General features: G+C 43.5%; 1 protein-coding gene across 1 annotated transcript in view; it reads left to right on the top strand.

Annotated features, from left to right (window-relative positions):
* The first annotated feature begins 436 nt into the window (after positions 1–436).
* Positions 437–18,387, top strand: part of LOC140200101 (FRAS1-related extracellular matrix protein 2-like) — a 207,465-nt gene continuing 189,514 nt past the window's right edge. Inside the window, exons 1-2 of the mRNA XM_072262865.1 lie at positions 437–5,578; positions 11,783–11,872. Of these exons, the coding sequence (XP_072118966.1) occupies positions 538–5,578; positions 11,783–11,872 (5,131 nt within the window). The 5' untranslated portion in view covers positions 437–537. The remainder of the gene's footprint in view (positions 5,579–11,782; positions 11,873–18,387) is intronic.

Raw genomic sequence — 18,387 nt, 5'->3', positions numbered from 1 at the left:
TATTTACCAATATGTACACTAGGTCAACTACTTTACTTTCCTTAGGTTCATTTTATTTCCCCTATTGCAACCACTAACTTCTTGGCAGTTTTACCCTCTCGTCCCAATCCCGGTACAAGTTATGCTCCTTTTCTGCTTGAGATTGAGTTGCCATTTACGGAGCGCCTGTCCGGGTCTATTCCAGGAGACAGATTGAAGGAAGCCGCCTTCTGGGTGACGTCAACTAATTGACAGCTCACCTGGCCAGCCACCCGCCGGAAAGTGGAGTGATAAACTCCAGGGCAGGGACCTGATTGATCTGCAACCAGAGCAGGAAACGGGGCGGTGCTTCCGCCAGCAGGTTGCTGAAAGGCTGCAGGCAGTTTATAGCCCTAGACTGGGCTTGAAGTCGGTGCAGTGGAACTTGATGCTGCAGCTGAGAAACTGGCAGGGAGCAACAACAATAAAAATCAGCCAATTCTCATTAAGTTTTCATTCATTGAACCTTGCTGGTAAAGGAGAAGAGAAAGTACATCAGTATTTCAAAAAGTTAACCCCATGGCCGTGTGTGCAAGTTCCCAGCGGAGAAGGCACGTTGCATCTTCACGTTTGAATACAGCCCAGACAAGTTTGCTGGTGCTGTTGGCTCTGACTGTCACGGGTAGCGCAATGGGGCAGGAGAACTTCAATAGCCACGAACTGTATTATGGTTTCGGGTCAGGGCCATCCGACGATTCGATACTTCTCGCCAATAACGGCATCCGCGTGCCTTTCGGGAGATCCGTGGACATCGACCCCATCAACGACCTCGTTATCCAGGTGCACCCGGGCGACAGATGCACCGTCACCGTGCTGGACAACGACCCACTGTCACAGAGGCCGGGCCAGCTGACTCCCAAGAAATTTCCCTGCGACTTCGGGAGCAACGAGGTGAGGTACTCGCACTTCGGCTCCCGGAGCCCATCTACCGACCGGGTGAAGCTGCAGCTGAGGTACGACACGCAGACCGATACGCTGGTTGTCCCGTTCATGCTGGAGGTGGAGGTGGTGTTCACCCAGCTGGAGATCATCACCCGCAACATGCCTCTCACCGTCGAGAAGCTACTGGGCACCAGCAACGCGCTCGATTCTAAGGTGCTGGAGTTCAACTACGACCGCGCCTCGGAGCTCTGTAAGCTGACCCCGCTGCCGGGGTCCGGTGGCCTGCCCCGCTACGGGCGGCTGTTGCGCGCTGACCAGTCCGCCCAGAGCTTGGACTGTGACCAGCTGGTCACCTCAGACATCCGGTATCGGCACACAGCCCGCAGCCGGTCGCCCAACCGCGACTACATCCCCATGGTGGCCGAGTTGCACGACCTCCACGGCAACATGCTGAAGCAGGAATACTTCCAGATCCTGGTGCGCATCCGAGAGGGAGCGGAGAACACGCCGCCCAAGCCCAGCTTCGTGGCCATGATGATGATGGAGGTGGATCAGTTCGTGCTGACAGCTATCACGCCTGACATGCTGGCGGCCGAGGACGCCGAGTCGGAGTCGGGAGACCTCATCTTCAATATCACCTCGCCGGCTGGCCATGAGCCGGCCATCGTCAGCACCGACGACCAGAACCTGCCCATCTCCTCTTTCCGTCAGAGGGACCTGCAGGAGCTGAGGATCGCCTACCGACCGCCAGCCGACGACTCGGACGTCGAGAGGATCTTCCAGATCGAATTCGAGGTGGTGGACACCGAGGGCGCCGTGTCCGAGCCCTTCGCCTTCATGGTGGTGGTGAAACCCATGAACACGCTGGCGCCCGTCGTCACACGCAACACCGGCCAGCTGCTGTTCGAGGGCCAGTCGCGGCCGCTGTCCAGCCCGCGCAGCCTGCAGGTCAGCGACGAGGACAACCTGGACGAGGTGAGGATCACGGTGGTGGACGGCCTGAGGCACGGCTCGCTGACCGTGCTGGGGGCGCAGAGCAAGTTCTTCACGCCCGCTGACCTGCAGGCGGGCGCCGTCACCTACCAGCACGACGGCAGCGACACTTACAGCGACAACATCATCTTCCGCATGAGCGACGGTGCACACCAAGTCGAGTTCCTCTTCCCCATCACGATCGTGCCGACCGACGACGAGCCGCCCGTCGTCAATGCCAACACCGTTCTGGTGCTGGCCGAGCACCAGATGATGCCCGTGTCGCCCTTCGTGCTCAGCGCCACCGACATCGACTCTGAAGACTCGACGATACGCTTCACGCTGGAGCCGCCGCTGTCCCAGGTGGGAGAGCTGGTCCTCCGCCAGACCGAGCGGCCGCTGGAGCCCTATTCCTGGCGGTTCATTGAGGGCGAGAGCGCCTACGAGAAGGTGGTCCTGGAGTGGTCCCAACAGGACATCTTGGACGGCAGGCTCTTCTATAGACACACCGGTCCTCACAGCACCACCACCGTTATGGACCAGTTTTTCTTCCGAGTGCAGGATGACAACGACCCGCCCAATCAGTCGGGCGAGCACACTTTCATGATAAAAATTCAGCCGGTTGATGACATCCCACCCGAGATGCATCCAGGAACCACTTTGCAAATGATTGTCGAAGAGTACCGCTTGACGTACTTTCGGAGGAAGTTTCTGCGTTATACTGACCTGGACTCGGATGACAGAGATTTGAAGTACACGGTTACTAAGCCCCCCACCGACACCGATGAAAACAATCCCGTGCAAATGGGCAACATAGTGCTGACTGAGAGCCCCGCCACTTTAGTGACGGAGTTCACACAGGCCCAAGTCAACCATCACAAAATCGCCTACAGGCCCCCAGACGTGGAACTCGGAATTACTCCTCACATTGTTCAGTTTGACTTCACAGTGGAAGACATGGCTGGAAACAAAGCCGAGGGTACATGTACAATCTTTCTACAGCCTGTTGACAACAAGCCACCGCAAATTACCAACACTGGTTTCACAATGTTTGAAAGGGACACCTACGTCATTACAAGCGCTGAATTGGATGCCACAGATCCCGATACTGACAGACCTCAGATCACTTTTACACTTTCTCAGCTTCCAAAACATGGGCAACTGCAGTATGCTAGCGTTGGTATAAATGAAGGAGAAGCATTTAATCTGAATGATATAGCTAATGGGAAAATAGCGTATGTTCACAATGGCGATGAATCTACTGGGGATTCTTTGAAAATTGATGTGAGTGATGGAGTCCATACTGTTACAATCAATGTTAAAATAAGAATTCGCCCAGTTGACGATGAAGTGCCAACTATTATGTTGCCAGCTGGAACTATTGGATCATATATAGATGTACTAGAAAGTGGAGCCACTGAGATAACAAGTAATGTTATCCAAGGAACAGATGAAGATACTGATGATCTTAGGTTGACTTTCATTGTGGAGGATCAACCAAAACTAGGAGAGATCTTGGTTAATGGAATTCGTGCGGAAAGGTTTACACAGCAAGATATAATCAATGGGGTTGTGATTTATACTCATACAAGTGGTGAGATAGGATTACAGAAAAAAGAAGATTCTTTTAATTTGACTCTCACTGACATGTCTGACGAGTGGAATATTGGAGGGAATAAAGTACAAGGTGTTCGTGTGCAGGTGACCATCCTTCCTGTTGACAGTCAGGCTCCAAATGTTATTATAGGGAAGCAGTTCACCGTGGTTGAAGGTGAGAAAAATACAATCACACTGAAAAATATAAGAGCAGAAGATGTTGATACCCCTGATGATGATATTCTCTGTACGATTATTGTCCAACCAACCTCAGGCTACGTAGAGAACATCTCGCCAGCTCCTGGGTCTGAAACATCTCGGGCAGGAACTGCTATCACTGCTTTCACTCTTAAAGAAATACGTCTCGGACATGTTAATTATGTGCAAAGTATTCACAAAACTGTGGAACCAGTGGAAGATAGGTTTACGTTCCGCTGCTCTGATGGAGTTAACTTCGCCGAAAGACACTTTTTCCCCATTATCATAATTCCTGCAAATGATGAGAAACCAGATATTTACATGAGAGAGTTTGTTGTAATGGAAGGCATGAGTTTGGTTATTGACACTCCCATTTTAAATGCCGCTGATGGTGATATCCCTGCCAATGAATTAACTTTCACCATCATTAAACCACCAAAACACGGGCAGATTGTAAATCAGCTTACTACAGGTACTGTCCTTGTTGACAGCTTTACTTTAAATGAGATCAGAGAAGGCTCCAGCATTGTTTATGAGCATGATGACTCTGAAACAAAGGAAGATAGCTTTAACATTCAACTAACTGATGGGAAGTACACTGTTGAAAAAACAGTAATTATAATGGTCATTCCACTCGATGACGAGACTCCAAGAATGACAATAAATGATGGACTAGAAATAGACATTGGAGAAACTAAAACAATAAATAATAAAATTCTTAAAGCCACAGACCTGGACTCAGATGATAAAACACTTGTCTACATCATACGTTATGGACCAAATCAAGGTCTCTTGCAACATCTTCTCCCTTCTGGGAAATTTGTAAACATAACAGGAGGGATGAACTTCACCCAGGAAGATGTCGACAAGAACTTGATTCAGTATACGCATACGGGCAAGGAAGGCATCCGTGATCTGATCAAGTTTGATGTAACAGATGGCATTAATCCACTCATTGATCGTTACTTTTACGTCACTATTGGTGGAATTGACAAGATCTTCCCAGACGTGGTTAGCAAAGGAGTCTCTCTGAAGGAAGGTGGAAAAGTAACTCTGACAACAGACTTACTTAGTACAACTGACCTGAATAGTCCAGATGAACACCTGCTTTTCAGCATTACCCGAGCACCCATCCGTGGCCACCTAGAATGCACTGATAAGCCCGGAGTACCAATCACGACATTCACGCAGCTTCAGTTAGCTGGTAACAAAATTTACTACATCCACACATCCGATGACGAGGTGAAAATGGACAGCTTTGAATTTGAAGTTACAGATGGTTACAACCCTGTGTTTCGCACTTTCAGGATCTCTATCACTGACGTTGACAACAAAAAGCCTGTGCTTACTTTGCATGAACTGGTGGTGCATGAGGGAGAAATGAAACTAATTACCCCCTTTGAACTGACTGTTGAGGACAGGGACACACCTGATCAGTTGCTACGATTTACCGTGACGCAACTACCTGTTCATGGACAGCTGTTATTCAACCGCACATCACCTGCTCGATCCTTTACAAAGCAGGACTTGAATGAAAACCTCATCAGTTACAAGCAGGATGGAACTGAATTTTCCGAAGATAGCTTTTCCTTCATCGTGACTGATGGCACGCACACGGACTTTTACGTCTTCCCAGATACTGTCTTTGAAACTCGAAAGCCACAGACGATGAGAATACGGACAATGTCAATTGACAATGGAATACCTCAGATTATAGTTAACAAGGGTGCTCCCACTCTGCGTGGACTTGCCACGGGACATCTTGGGTTTATGATTACAAGCAAAGCTCTGAAAGCTGAAGATCGTGACAGTGTGAATAGTGTTCTGAAGTTCAAGGTAGTGGAAGGCCCTGAACATGGACACCTTATCCACCTGGGCAAAGGAAATGACAGCATTACTAGATTTACTCAAGGTAATTTTAACTCCAAATAATTTTCTTTCTGTGTTGTTCTGAAATTATTTTTCTGAATGCTGTTACTGGATTTAAGTAGGAAAATGTGTCAGTATCTGTCAAGCCAAATTATCTTGTAAAGTGAATCAGTGAGTAGCTTGCAGTCAAATGTCAAGTGTTTTTGTCTGCAATGTGTGCATTGACTAATGAATGAAAAATGTTGTTATGGTAGCTGATTATCAAGTGGCAAACATTAGCAAATAACAGGCTAAACTATGACAATGTTTTTTGTTTGAACTGGCAACCTGAGCCTGATGTCAAGTATATTGCACATCAGAAATAAGCTTCTCTATCTGTGTTTCCCAACAAATTTATGTTATTGTTTGTTAAAGCAGTAATATTAAGCTTGTTTTTCTCTCAACAGAGATGTTTTTCCATGTACCAGTTTCTTAAGTACATTACACAAAGAAGCAAGTTCATTTTAGTAATGTCAAATTATATTTACATTTAAAATTACATGCAACAAGATTTTGTTTGGGGAATCTGGGTAGAAAAATACATTGCCAGACAGTCATTTTCTGAGATTGGGGTAAATTGAAGTTTCCTTCCTCCCCCCCCCCCATTTAAAAAAAGTCTTTTATGAAATAACTTTGGATAATCTTATAAACGACTGTGGTCCTGGTGCAGGTCGATGGGACATGGCAGTTAAAAAGGTTCTGCACAGACTAGATGGGCTGAAGGGCCTGTTTTTGTGCTGTACTTTTTATGACTCTAATGTTTACCAATATGTATTCAGAGTATAGAATTGTCTGCAAACAAGAGAAATCTGCAGATGCTTGAAATCCAAGCAACACACACAAAGTGCTGGAAGAACTCAGCAGGCCAGGCAGCATTAATGGGAAAAAGTACAGTCAATGTTTCAGGCCGAGACCCTTCAGCAGGACTGGAGAGAAAAATGAAGAGTAGATTTAAAAGGCTGGGGGAGGTGGGAGGCTACCCAGATGGAATATAAGGTTCCTTTATTGTCGCGATGAGCGTTCCCATTCCAATATGTCAAACCATGGCCTCCTCTACTGTCGTGCCGAGATCTCTCAGCAGCCACCCATTTTAATTCCACTTCCCATTCCCATTCTGATATGTCTATCCATAGCCTCCTTTACTGTAAAGATGAAGCTACACTCAGGTTGGAGGAACAACACCTTATATTCCGTCTGGGTAGCCTCCAACCTGATGGCATGAACATCGACTTCTCTAACTTCTGGTAATGCTCCCCTCTTCATCATTTCCCATCCCTTTTTCCCTCTCTCACCTTATCTCCTTGCCTGCCCATCACCTCCCTTTGGTGCTCTTCGTCCCTTTTCTTTCTTCCATGGCCTTCTGCTCTCTCCTATCAGACTCCCCCTTCTCCGGCCCTGTATCTCTTTAACCAATCAACTTCCCAGCTCTATACTTTATCCCTCCCCCTCCCAGTTTCACCTATCACCTTGTGTTTCTCTCGCCGCTTCCCCACCTTTTAAATCTTCTCTTCTGTTTTTCTAGTCCTGCCAAAGAATCTTGGCCAGAAACGTCGACTGTACTTTTTTCCATAGATGCTGCCTGGCCCGCTGAGTTCCTCCAGCATTTTGTGTGTGCTGTATAGAATTGTTTGTATTCATTTCTGGCTTGGCTGTGAATATAATAGATGTGGATCACTATACTAGAATGTATTCTTCTGATTTTGGAGTTAATGGAGAATTTCAGCATTGATTACTTGCTCTTAATATGCTTATGTTGTAAGAGCTGCATATTGAACTCATCCTGAAAGCAATTTCTTATGAAATCAGTGGAGTATTTTCGGTATGCAAGAGTTGATGGCAAGGCTTGAGAACCTGTTGACTGACCATTTTGAAGGGCTGAGTCTTTCTGATGATATCCAGTCACAATGAAGGAACAGTGGTATGTTTCTGTGTTAGGTTAGTTTGTGACTTGGAGAGTTACCTGCAGGTGGTCATCTTCCAAAGCACCTACTATTCCTGTCCTTCTTTATGAAAGAAGCTGCACATTTGGAGGTGCTCCTGGACTAACCTAGGCTGCCCCTGCAGTGTCTTTTGTAGCTAGCATATCATGCTGACGATGAAGATAATAAGTATTTAGGATGATGGATGGGAGCTGCTGTGTTCTGAAAAGTGTTATAATTATTGTGTTGCTAAAACTCCACTCATCTTGTCAAGTGCAAAATATTCCATTATGTTCTTAGTCTGTGCCTTGTAGACATTGGAAAGACTTGGGGTATCACTGGAAAATATTCTGGCTCTGACCTGCAGTCTGGCTGATCTAGTTCAGTTTCTGGTCAGTGGTGATTCCCAGATTACTGATGGTGAAAGATTTGGTGACAGTAACACCATCAAATATCAAGGTTAAGTAGAGATGGTCATTGTCTGGCATGTTTCTGCCACCATTGTTACTTTCCATTTATCAACCCATGAATAAATATTTTCCAGGTCTTGCTGTATGTGGACGTTGCTTCATTGTCTGAGTAATGAATGGAATTGAACGTTGTGGAGTTAGCAGTGAGCATCTCCACTTACCTTGATGAAAGGAAGGATGTGGGACTAAAGTTATTTGCAAAACTTGAGAGGAAGAACCTCATCCTTGGATTGCCTTACCAAGTACACAATACCGAATCATAGAAATTTGGCATACTTAAAGCAACCATTTAACCTCTATATCCATGTTGGCCAAAAATAGACTGGGTAAATCTCACTCCCAGCTCTTGGCCCTGTGCACATACAGCTACTGATGCTTCTGGACACATCTTCAGTGATGTTCCTGATCATCGGGTGTTTCGGGTCTTTAAACATCATACAACCTCCTTCAGGTGACCAGCTGGGGCTGTTCAGACCCCAGCTTGTGTCCAGATGGCTAGCTACTTATGAATCCATGGCTCCCCTCTTTTGAGCCACAGCCATCTTGAGGCCCTCTCTGCCATATCGGTGGTACTGCGGATGGCTCTCCTCTTCCTCTCTCCCTCGATGCTCAAATTGCTGAAGGCTCTAGCTAAGGAACGGGCTGCGAATCCCCTACAACCAACCTCCACTGGGAGACACCTGGCTCTCCATCCAGCCTGCTGACAGTTGCTGACCAGTCCTGTGTACTTGGAGAGCTTCCTTCCAAAGGCCTCTTCCAAGTGATCTTCCCATGGGACTGCATGCATAGTCACATAAAGCAAGAAAGCATTATCAGCAGCTCCTGACTGACTCCCTGTCTGCATCCGACTTAGCATTAAGAGTTGTAGCCTTCATAAACCATCTAACCTCTAGGTACTTTATGCAAACTTGTCACAAAACCTGTATTTTGATACATTTGGAGACAATGAAGTTTTAGTTACACTTGACTACAATGTACATCTACTGTAAACCATTTCTCTATTTCCTCCATAGCTGCTGCCTGATTTTTCATGTATGTTATTTATTTATTTAGCGGTACAACGTGGAGTAAGCCCTTCAGGTCATGCCACCCAACAACTCCACAACCCTGATTAACCCTAATGTAATCATGGGACAATTTATAATGCTCAGTTAACCTACCTGGTATGTCTTTGGACTGTGGGAGGAAACTGGAGCACCCAGGGAAAACCTACACGTTCCACAGTAAGGACTTACAGAGACTCCTTGCAGAATGGCACTGGATTTGAACTTCAAACTCCGGAATGCCTCGAGCTGTAATAGCATCGCACTAACTGCTCCTTTACCATAACGCCCACAAATTTTTTTTACTGTTCGATGTCCTGCAGGCATTGCTTAACTGCTGTTTTCCATTGGTTCAATATGATAAATATCAAATCTACCATGCTTCCTAGATTATTCAGTTATTGAATTCTGTAAATTATTTGCGTGAATACAAGAATACCAGATGAAGTGCTGGGTTTAAGCTTTGTTTCTTGCAAAAGCTGTGGCACTTCTTAGTGGAATGTATATATGAAGCTTGGAGAAACTCAGAGTTTTGAAATTGAAGCAATTTAAAAAAAAATGGTTAGACTTACTTAGCAATAATTCACGAAGTTTATATTAGTAAAATTCTTGCCACTGTCTGTAATGGGTTTGTACGTTCTCCCCATGACTACATGGTTTTTCTCCAGGTGCTCTAGTTTCCTCCCACATTCCAAAGACGCACCATTAGGTAGGTTAATTGGTCATTGGGAATTGACCCATGATTAGACTAGGGTTAAGTCACGGTTTGCTGGGCGGCGTGGCTCAGAGGGTTGGAAAGGCCTGTCCTGCACGGTGTCTTAATAAATAAATAAAGTAAAAGTAAACTTATAATTTTTGTGAATAATTACTTGGGATTTCTCTGATCACTGTTTTGGTCTCTTTTTGCACTATATCTATATATTTTTGTATATTTCTTATTGTAACTTATCGTAAGCTTTTGTATTGCACTGTATTGCTGCCAGAAAACAACAGATTTCATGATATATTGTAGGTCAGTGATGATAAACCTGATGCTTAATCCACATTACAGGCCTACAATTCCCTTTGAAATCACCGGGGTCTCAAATCCTGGTCTGTGTGTAGTGGTGTTTTACTTGAGTGGCTGTTACTTTCTTCTTCTTTTTGTTTTAGGACCTGGGCATCTCTTGCAAAGTTATTATTTAATGCACACCTGTAATTACCCTTGCAAAAGTGGTGGTGAGCATCTTGAACGGCTGTAACCTTTCTGCTGATCGTACATCAGCTGTGTTTCAGATAGAGAGTGCCTTGAATAATGACAACAGAGCAAGGCAAAAATCTAATTTAATTCATCATTTACTTCAAAAGCTCATTGTTCTGCAGCATTTGATAACAGATAATTAGGAACAGTATTTTTTTAAGTGTGCAGTTTAGCAACCCTTTAGCAAGTTGTTGTTTCCAACTGAGTGGCTGAAAGCAAGAATCAGTAGTTATCTAATGGAAGTTGTTTGAATTGTTCAGTAACTTGATATTAAAATGAGTCATTTGTGGGCTTTTCCCAAACCAAAGCCTAAAATCAAATATGGAAGAGTAGGCATAGTTTAAGGTTATTCCTCTGTTTTGATGCTGCCTTTCTGCACGAGTACATGCTAAATCCTGTGATGTTCTCAGCTTTTTCCCCACCTATCTTGAGTTGCTAGCTTTTAATCACTGCCATTTTACATCATCTAATTCAGGTTTACAGAGCATTTTCTCAAACTTACACTGCATACTAGTGGGTCTCTCAACAACCATAACATATTTATTTATTGAGATACATCGTAGAATCAGTCCCTGGAGTCGTGCCACCCAGCAATCCCCAGATTTAAACCGAGCCTAGTCATGAGACAATTTACAATGACAGACATCCCACCTCTCCCGGAAGTTCCGGGAGTCTCCCGCATATTAATAGTGGACATTATATACAATGTCTCGGAAATCAATTTTTTGAGAGCGTGCAAGACAGCGTGAGAGCGAGAGAGAGAGTGTGAGAGAGAGCGAGAGCGACCACGAGAGAGAGAGAGAGAGAGAGAGAGAGAGAGAAAGAGCATGCGCGAGAGAGAGAGAGAGCACGCGTGAGAGCGTGCCATAGCAGAGTGTTCCAAAAAAAGAAAATATAAAACGTACATCACCCCAGACTACACTAAAGTGTACCCCTGCCTAATAGGGGTCAAAAATAATGACAGTGTTACTCGCTGCACTGTTTGCAACAGTGACTTTTCTATTGCCCATGGTGGGTTAAGACTGTGAAAGACATGTAGAGGTGAGTTTAACATGTGTCATTCGTTCATTAGCATAGCTAACGTTATTTAAACTGGCTGGCTAGCTGCTAAGGAGCTACTCTATTGCAGACATCCCACCTCTCCCGGAAGTTCCGGGAGTCTCCTGCAAATTGATGGTGCTACCTCCCTGAAATGAGTTTTTGCAGGGTGGGATGTCTGCAGTGACCAATGACCAAATGGTACATCTTTGGAATGTGGGAGGAATTCATAGCACCTGGAGGAAACCCATGTGGACACAGGGAGGATGTGCAGACTCTTTTTAGACAGTGGTGGGAATTGAACCCAGCACGCTGATGCTGTAAAGCGTCGTACCAACTGCTGCACGACAGTGCCACCCACATGCATGTCTCACTGGTCATGGGTGACTTCTCTAAAGATTTCATTGACCACTGAAGGAAACTTATTAAACAAAGCTATGTGAGAAACAGATAGTAATGTGGCCATGTTATGACAATAAACTGTCTTTGGTATTTCAGGTGATGTTGATGGCATGAAAATCTGCTATGTGCTGAAAGAAGGAATCAACGCGACAAGTGACATTTTTCACTTCTCAGTTGAAGATAGTGGTAAGTGATTCAATGTGTTGTGTACAAAACCAGGCTAACAAATTGTTTTATAATGTATTTCAATGACTGAGTATTTCTGCTTTAATTATAGAAAAGACTTCCTAGAGGAAGTCAGGGTGTTATTTCTTACATTATATATGTATTCAGATTTCCGTTAGTCTTTTCAGGCCAAGCATTCCAGTACTCTTACTGTGGTTGGATGACCTCAGCTCACATCTTCTGAAGTAAAGGAGATTTATATCTTGTCTGTTATGTCTATAAATCTGATTTGCTCTTCATCTCTGAAGAAATATTAGACCATCAGACCAAAAAACATAGATTTTTTTATACTGTCTGTCTGGGAATATTCTGTGTACTTCCCTTCATCATTTAATTTTAGTTGGCATTCATAAGCAATGAACATTTTACTGTGGTGTTCCAACAAAATATATTTTGGGCTCCTTATATAGGAAGGGATGTGCTGGCATTGGAGACTGTCCAGAGGAAGTTCATGAGAATGACCCTGGGAATGAAAGTAGGAGGAGTGTTTGATGGCTCTGTTCTTGTACTTGGTAGAGATAAGAAAAATGAAATGGGGGAGATCTCATTGAAACCTATCAAATATTGAAAAGCCCGGAGAAAGTGAATGCAAAGAGAACGTTTCCTGTAGTGCGCGAGTCTAGGACCAAAGGCTCAGCTTCAGAATACAGGGAAGGACGTCCCCTTTGAACAGAGATGTGGAGGAGTTTCTTTAGTTAGAGGGTGGTGAATCTGTGGAATTCATTGCCACAGACCACTGTGGAGGCCAAGTCATTGTGTATATTTAAGGCAGAGGTTGATTGGGTCTTAATTAGTAAGAGAGTCAAAGGTTATGAGGAAAAGGCAGGAGAACGGAATTGAGAGAGGCAATAAATCAACCACGATGGAATAGTGGAGCCTAATAACCTAATTCTGCTCTTATGTCCTATTTCTATGTCAAAAATAGTTGAGGTGTCCTTTCTTTTTTTCTTGCAAATGTATCATCAGACATTCCCAAAGTTGTTATCGCTGATTGACAAATAGGAGTTTTCTCCTGAAGGTATTGACTTGATTGTAATCATTGGGCTATATCTATTTTGAAATACTGTACAATACCAAAAGCCAAAATTTATTATTAAAAGCTAAATATTTGCAGTTTATTTTCTGAGAAAGTTCATTCATGGATGTAAAATTGAACGTAGGAATATTCTGTTTCTGTTCAATCTCCCCAAAAGATTAGTTATTAGCTTAGAAACTGGTGTCAAATAAAAAGGAATCCCATACAGCCAAGTATAGAATGTTACATAATAATAGGCAGATGATTAAAAGTTTGTTCAAAAATGGTGTGTCGTAGGAAATGTCTTTAATAAATGGAAAATAGAGGAAATTATAGAATTTAGGATTTCTCACCTTGAGAAGCAGCGATCAGCATTACAGTGATTGAGGATGATCAGGAGGTCAGAAGTGGAAGAATGCAAATATTATTTCCCGTCACAAGACTGAAGAGGATTACGGAGAAAGGATGGAATCTGTCATGGCTGAAACTAGAGGTAACACAGTTTAAAATGAGGTTAAGTGATCAGTGTCACACATACACACACACACACACACACACACACACACACACACACACACACACACACACACACACACACACACACACACATATATATATATAGGCATCCATTAGTCTCCTGAGATCATGGATTTGCACCTTGGAAGGTTTCCAGGGCGCAGGCCTGGGCAAGATTATATGGAAGACTGGCAGTTGCCCATGTGGCAAGTCTCCCCTCTCCACGCCACCGATGTTGTCCAAGGGAAGGACACTAGGACCGATACAGCTTGGCACCGGTGTCGTCACAGAGCAATGTGTGGTTAAGTGCCTTGCTCAAGGACACAACACGTTGCCTCAGCTGAGGCTCGAACTAGTGACCTTCAGATCACTAGACCGACATCTTAACCACTTGGCCACGCGCCAGCACTCAGTGGGACACCCTACTTCAATTCAACTCTTTGGCAAAGAGCAAAACAGTTGGCTATAGCCTGTCTGTCAATGCAGTTTACAGACTCGATAACAGTTAAGTTCAAAAGACACACCTTTTATGTTTCATTAAAATGTAGTAAGCAAATCCATATATTGCAAATATCGCTAAAAATATTCACAGTATTCAGTTTCAGACTTATTGCACTTAAGTGAGCACATTGACCAGTTAAGTTGACTGTCAGCTGGCAGTTCTCTACTGAAGGCTTCAGGACTTGGGATGCATTGCATTTTGAAGCATGCTTGGGCAAATGCAGGTGCTTGATTAGAACTGGTAGCCAGAGGGACTGGGTGCAGTTTGCACCAAATCAGCATCTTTATGGCAGGAATAGCTGGCTTGCGAATGGTAACCCCATTGATTTTGATGAGGTTGCTGACTCTGTGGAGGAAGGTAAGTGCAGACTAATCTTTGCTCCATCTGCAAGAGACAGTGTTTCTGGTGACCCACCATATTAATTCGCCTCCCCATTCCCGTTCAGACATGTTGGCTCCTACCTCCTCTACTGCCACAATGGGGCTACTCTCAGAGTGGAGGAGCAACACCTCATAGTCCATCTGCGTAGCCTCCCACCTGACAGCTTTAATATCAATTTATCTGACTTCTGGTTCCCCTCTTATCCTTTCTCTTTTTCTCACCTGCCCTATCACCTACCTCTGGTGACCCTCCTCCTTCCCTTTCTCCCATGGTCCACTCTCCTCTCCTACCAGATTCCTTCTTCAGAACTTCACCTTGTCCACCTTCTAGCTCCTAGCTTCTCATTTCATTCCCCCTTCTCCCATCTACCTACCTACCTACCTCCCCCTTACCTGGCTTCACCTATCATCATTCGGTTTGTACTTCTTTCCCCCTCCCCCACCTTCTTATTCCTTCCCCTTTCCTTTCCAGTCCTGATAAAGGGTCTTGGCCCAAATCATCGACTGTTTATTCCCCTCCATAGATGCTGCCTCACCTTGCTGAGTTCCTCCAGCGTTTTGGCTGTATTACTTGCAGTTTACATAATCGAGTTATTAAATGCCATTCTAATTTAATGCCATTAACTGCCTCATAAGACAATTTTACTTTTTTAAAAATTATTTCAATTGTTGAAATGTAGCTGGCTTGTTGTCAAAGACAGCTTGGGCCTTCCAGGAGCAGTGCTGTGCCTCATGTGGTGCTCCCTGAGAGCAGAGTGTCAGCTTGTTTAGGCTTCCACATCCAGGGAAGGTAAATCTGGGTGGGTGGGCACAGCAGGTGGTGTGGTTGGGCAGCAGCCAGGCCCAGTGTAATCTGGTTTAACACCAGTGGAGAGAATTTGGATGAGGAACTAAAACTTTAAAGAGCTTTCATTCCATCGATTATGGTCTCAGCTTATTTCAATTATTTAATTCTTCCACAAGTAAAACACTTTGCTGCACATAAACACTTATTAAAGGTACTGTAGTCTTCAGACTTTCATATTGTAATTAGAGTTGAATTTAGTTATTTCAGAATGGAGGGAAAAAGTTTGTGGTTTAAATTTTTTATACCACAGACAGATGAGGGTAGTGCAGTGGATGTGATCTATATGGATTTTAGTAAGGCATTTGACAAGGTTCCACAGGGTAGGCTTATTCAGAAGGTCAGAAGGCATGGGATCCAGGGAAGTTTGGCCAGGCGGATTCAGAATTGGCTTGCCTGCAGAAGGCAGAGGGTCATGGTGGAGGGAGTACATTCAGATTGGGGGACTGTGACTAGTGGTGTCCCACAAGGATCTGTTCTGGGACCTGTACTTTTCGTGATTTTTATTAACGACCTGGATGTGGGGGTAGAAGGGTGGGTTGGCAAGTTTGCAGACGACACAAAGGTGGTGTAGATAGTGTAGAGAATTGTCAAAGATTGCAGAGAGACATTGATAGGATGCAGAAGTGGGCTGAGAAGTGGCAGATGGAGTTCAACCCTGAGAAGTGTGAGGTGGTACACTTTGGAAGGACAAACTCCAAGGCAGAGTACAAAGTAAATGGCAGGATACTTGGTAGTGTGGAGGAGCAGAGGGATCTGGGGGTCATATCCACAGATCCCTGAAAGTTGCCTCACAGGTGAATAGGGTAGTTAAGAAAGCTTATGGGGTGTTAGCTTTCATAAGTTGAGGGATAGGGTTTAAGAGTCGTGATGTAATGATGCAGCTCTATAAAACTCTGGTTCGGCCACACTTGGAGTACTGTGTCCAGTTCTGGTCGCCTCACTATAGGAAGGATGTGGAAGCATTGGAAAGGGTACAGAGGAGATTTACCAGGATGCTGCCTGGTTTAGAGAGTATGCATTATGATCAGAGATTAAGGGAGCTAGGGCTTTACTGTTTGGAGAGAAGGAGGATGAGAGGAGACATGATAGAGGTGTACAAAATAATAAGAGGAATAGATAGAGTGGATAGCCAGCGCCTCTTCCCCAGGGCACCACTGCTCAATACAAGAGGACATGGCTTTAAGGTAAGGGGTGGGAAGTTCAAGGGGGATATTAGAAGAAGGTTTTTTAATCAGAGATTGGTTGGTGCGTGGAATGCACTGTCTGAGTCAGTGGTGGAGGCAGATACACTAGTGAAGTTTAAGAGACTACTAGACAGGTGTATGGAGGAATTTAAGGTGGGGGCTTATATGGGAGGCAGGGTTTGAGGGTCGGCACAACATTGTGGGCCAAAGGGCCTGTACTGTGCTGTACTATTCTATGTTCTATACGTTTTCTGCCTTTGGAGCAGAAAATATATAAGCAACTAATGTTTTTGTTATTTACTTTATTTTCTTATTATGGTATCATGAGAAAAGAATGACTTTATAAGAAAGATGCTTAACAATCCCTTTTGCCTCAAGGATTATGAAAGAACAGATGGCTATTATCATAATATCATTTTCAACTGACCTGGTGTTATGTGCAATGTCGTTTAACATGGCATAGTGTCAATTAGTGCTTTTTTAGGTTGATACAAAACATCCAAAGCACTCTTTCCATGATCAGAGCGTTATTCTGGGTATATTAGTAAATATTTATCCATATAGTAATGTCATTAAAATTAAAGACTATTTGTCTCTCCATGCTATTTACTGAGATGCTGTGTGAGATTGGTATACTACATTACTATAGCAACTAGAGTGCAAATATACTTCAGTTGTAGAACGCTTTACTTTTCCTGTTAATATTTAGTTCAACATGCTACATTTTCAAATGGGATGGAAGATCAAATAAATTTTTTCCTGTCTATGACTGTGTGTCATCTGTAGAGTCACCATTGTGCGACAAAAGCAAACTTTGTAAAAAGCTGCAGCATTTCTGGTTTTTAGTAACTTATTTTAATATTTTATATTTCATATTAGAGATGGTTACAATGAAAAATAAAGCGTAATTTCAGTAGACGTAGGATATTTGTTGACTTTTGCAGAAACAATTTCACTGTACATTGCCAGCTTCTGATTAAATATCTGACGGATCGGAATATCTTGAAAGTATTTCTAAAGTATATTATTTTAGGCAGTTTTGAGAGTAGGTTACATGGCTGGCACAACACAGTGTGTGCTGTAGATTTCTATGTTCTATGTTCTATTACAAGTTTCATTTAAGAACGACAGGTCGGAGCTTGTGAGGTGTGGATTTTTCTAACCACAGACCATGTTGTGATAGGATAACATGCTATATGCAGTGTACACTTGAGAACGTTGCATAGAGGCAAATAATTCAGTAATAAGAACCTCCATTGGAAATAATGACTAAATTACTCTGTCGGCTTTTCTTCACCTCTAATTATATATGAGTAGGTTCCAAGTACAGCTAACATTCAATGATTCCTATTTAATTGTTTTTTTTCTGGAAATACTTTGAAGTCTGTGGTCTTTGTGTGTTGATAAGTGGTTGTTTAATATCAGGGTTTCAGACTAACTTGTTCCTCCGTCCCTGGTGGGAGGCTGGTAAATGCACTAAAGGTTTTTTGAAGATTTGATATTATGTTTTATAGTACAACAGTGGCTATAATTAAGAAATTAAATTATTTTGTGAGGTGCAGGTTCATTAAGATGTTTTTCTGGTTCTGAATGCCCACATCTAAATGCCAGTAGAAGTTATGGAAATTTGCTCTGACAGAATTCAAAATCACTTACCAAAGTTAGAAATACGGAATAAAATTTACTCTCACAGAATTTATATAGAAAAACATAACAATTATTGCAGAACTTCTTTCTTTTCAAATTATGTTTCTTGATACAGATGACAGTTTTACGCCATGGAGATTTACATCTAGAAATGCAACCCTGCACCCTCCCACACCCCATAACAAGGGGTCACCATATATTTTTTACTACAGGATTACATAATTTCATACTTTAGTACAGTAACTTATTTTAAGATTTTCTATTTCATGTCAAGGAAAATATGACATTGTTATATGTTAACTAGTGTCCCATTTGTTTTAAGTTGTCCCTTTTCAGAAATTGAGCTAGTAATCTGTTTGTTCAGGATACTGGAAGGGAAGGGAAC

Source organism: Mobula birostris, chromosome 7 (assembly GCF_030028105.1).
Source record: "Mobula birostris isolate sMobBir1 chromosome 7, sMobBir1.hap1, whole genome shotgun sequence".
Taxonomy (NCBI): Eukaryota; Metazoa; Chordata; class Chondrichthyes; order Myliobatiformes; family Myliobatidae; genus Mobula; species Mobula birostris.
This window is presented reverse-complemented; position numbering and strand designations above follow the sequence as displayed.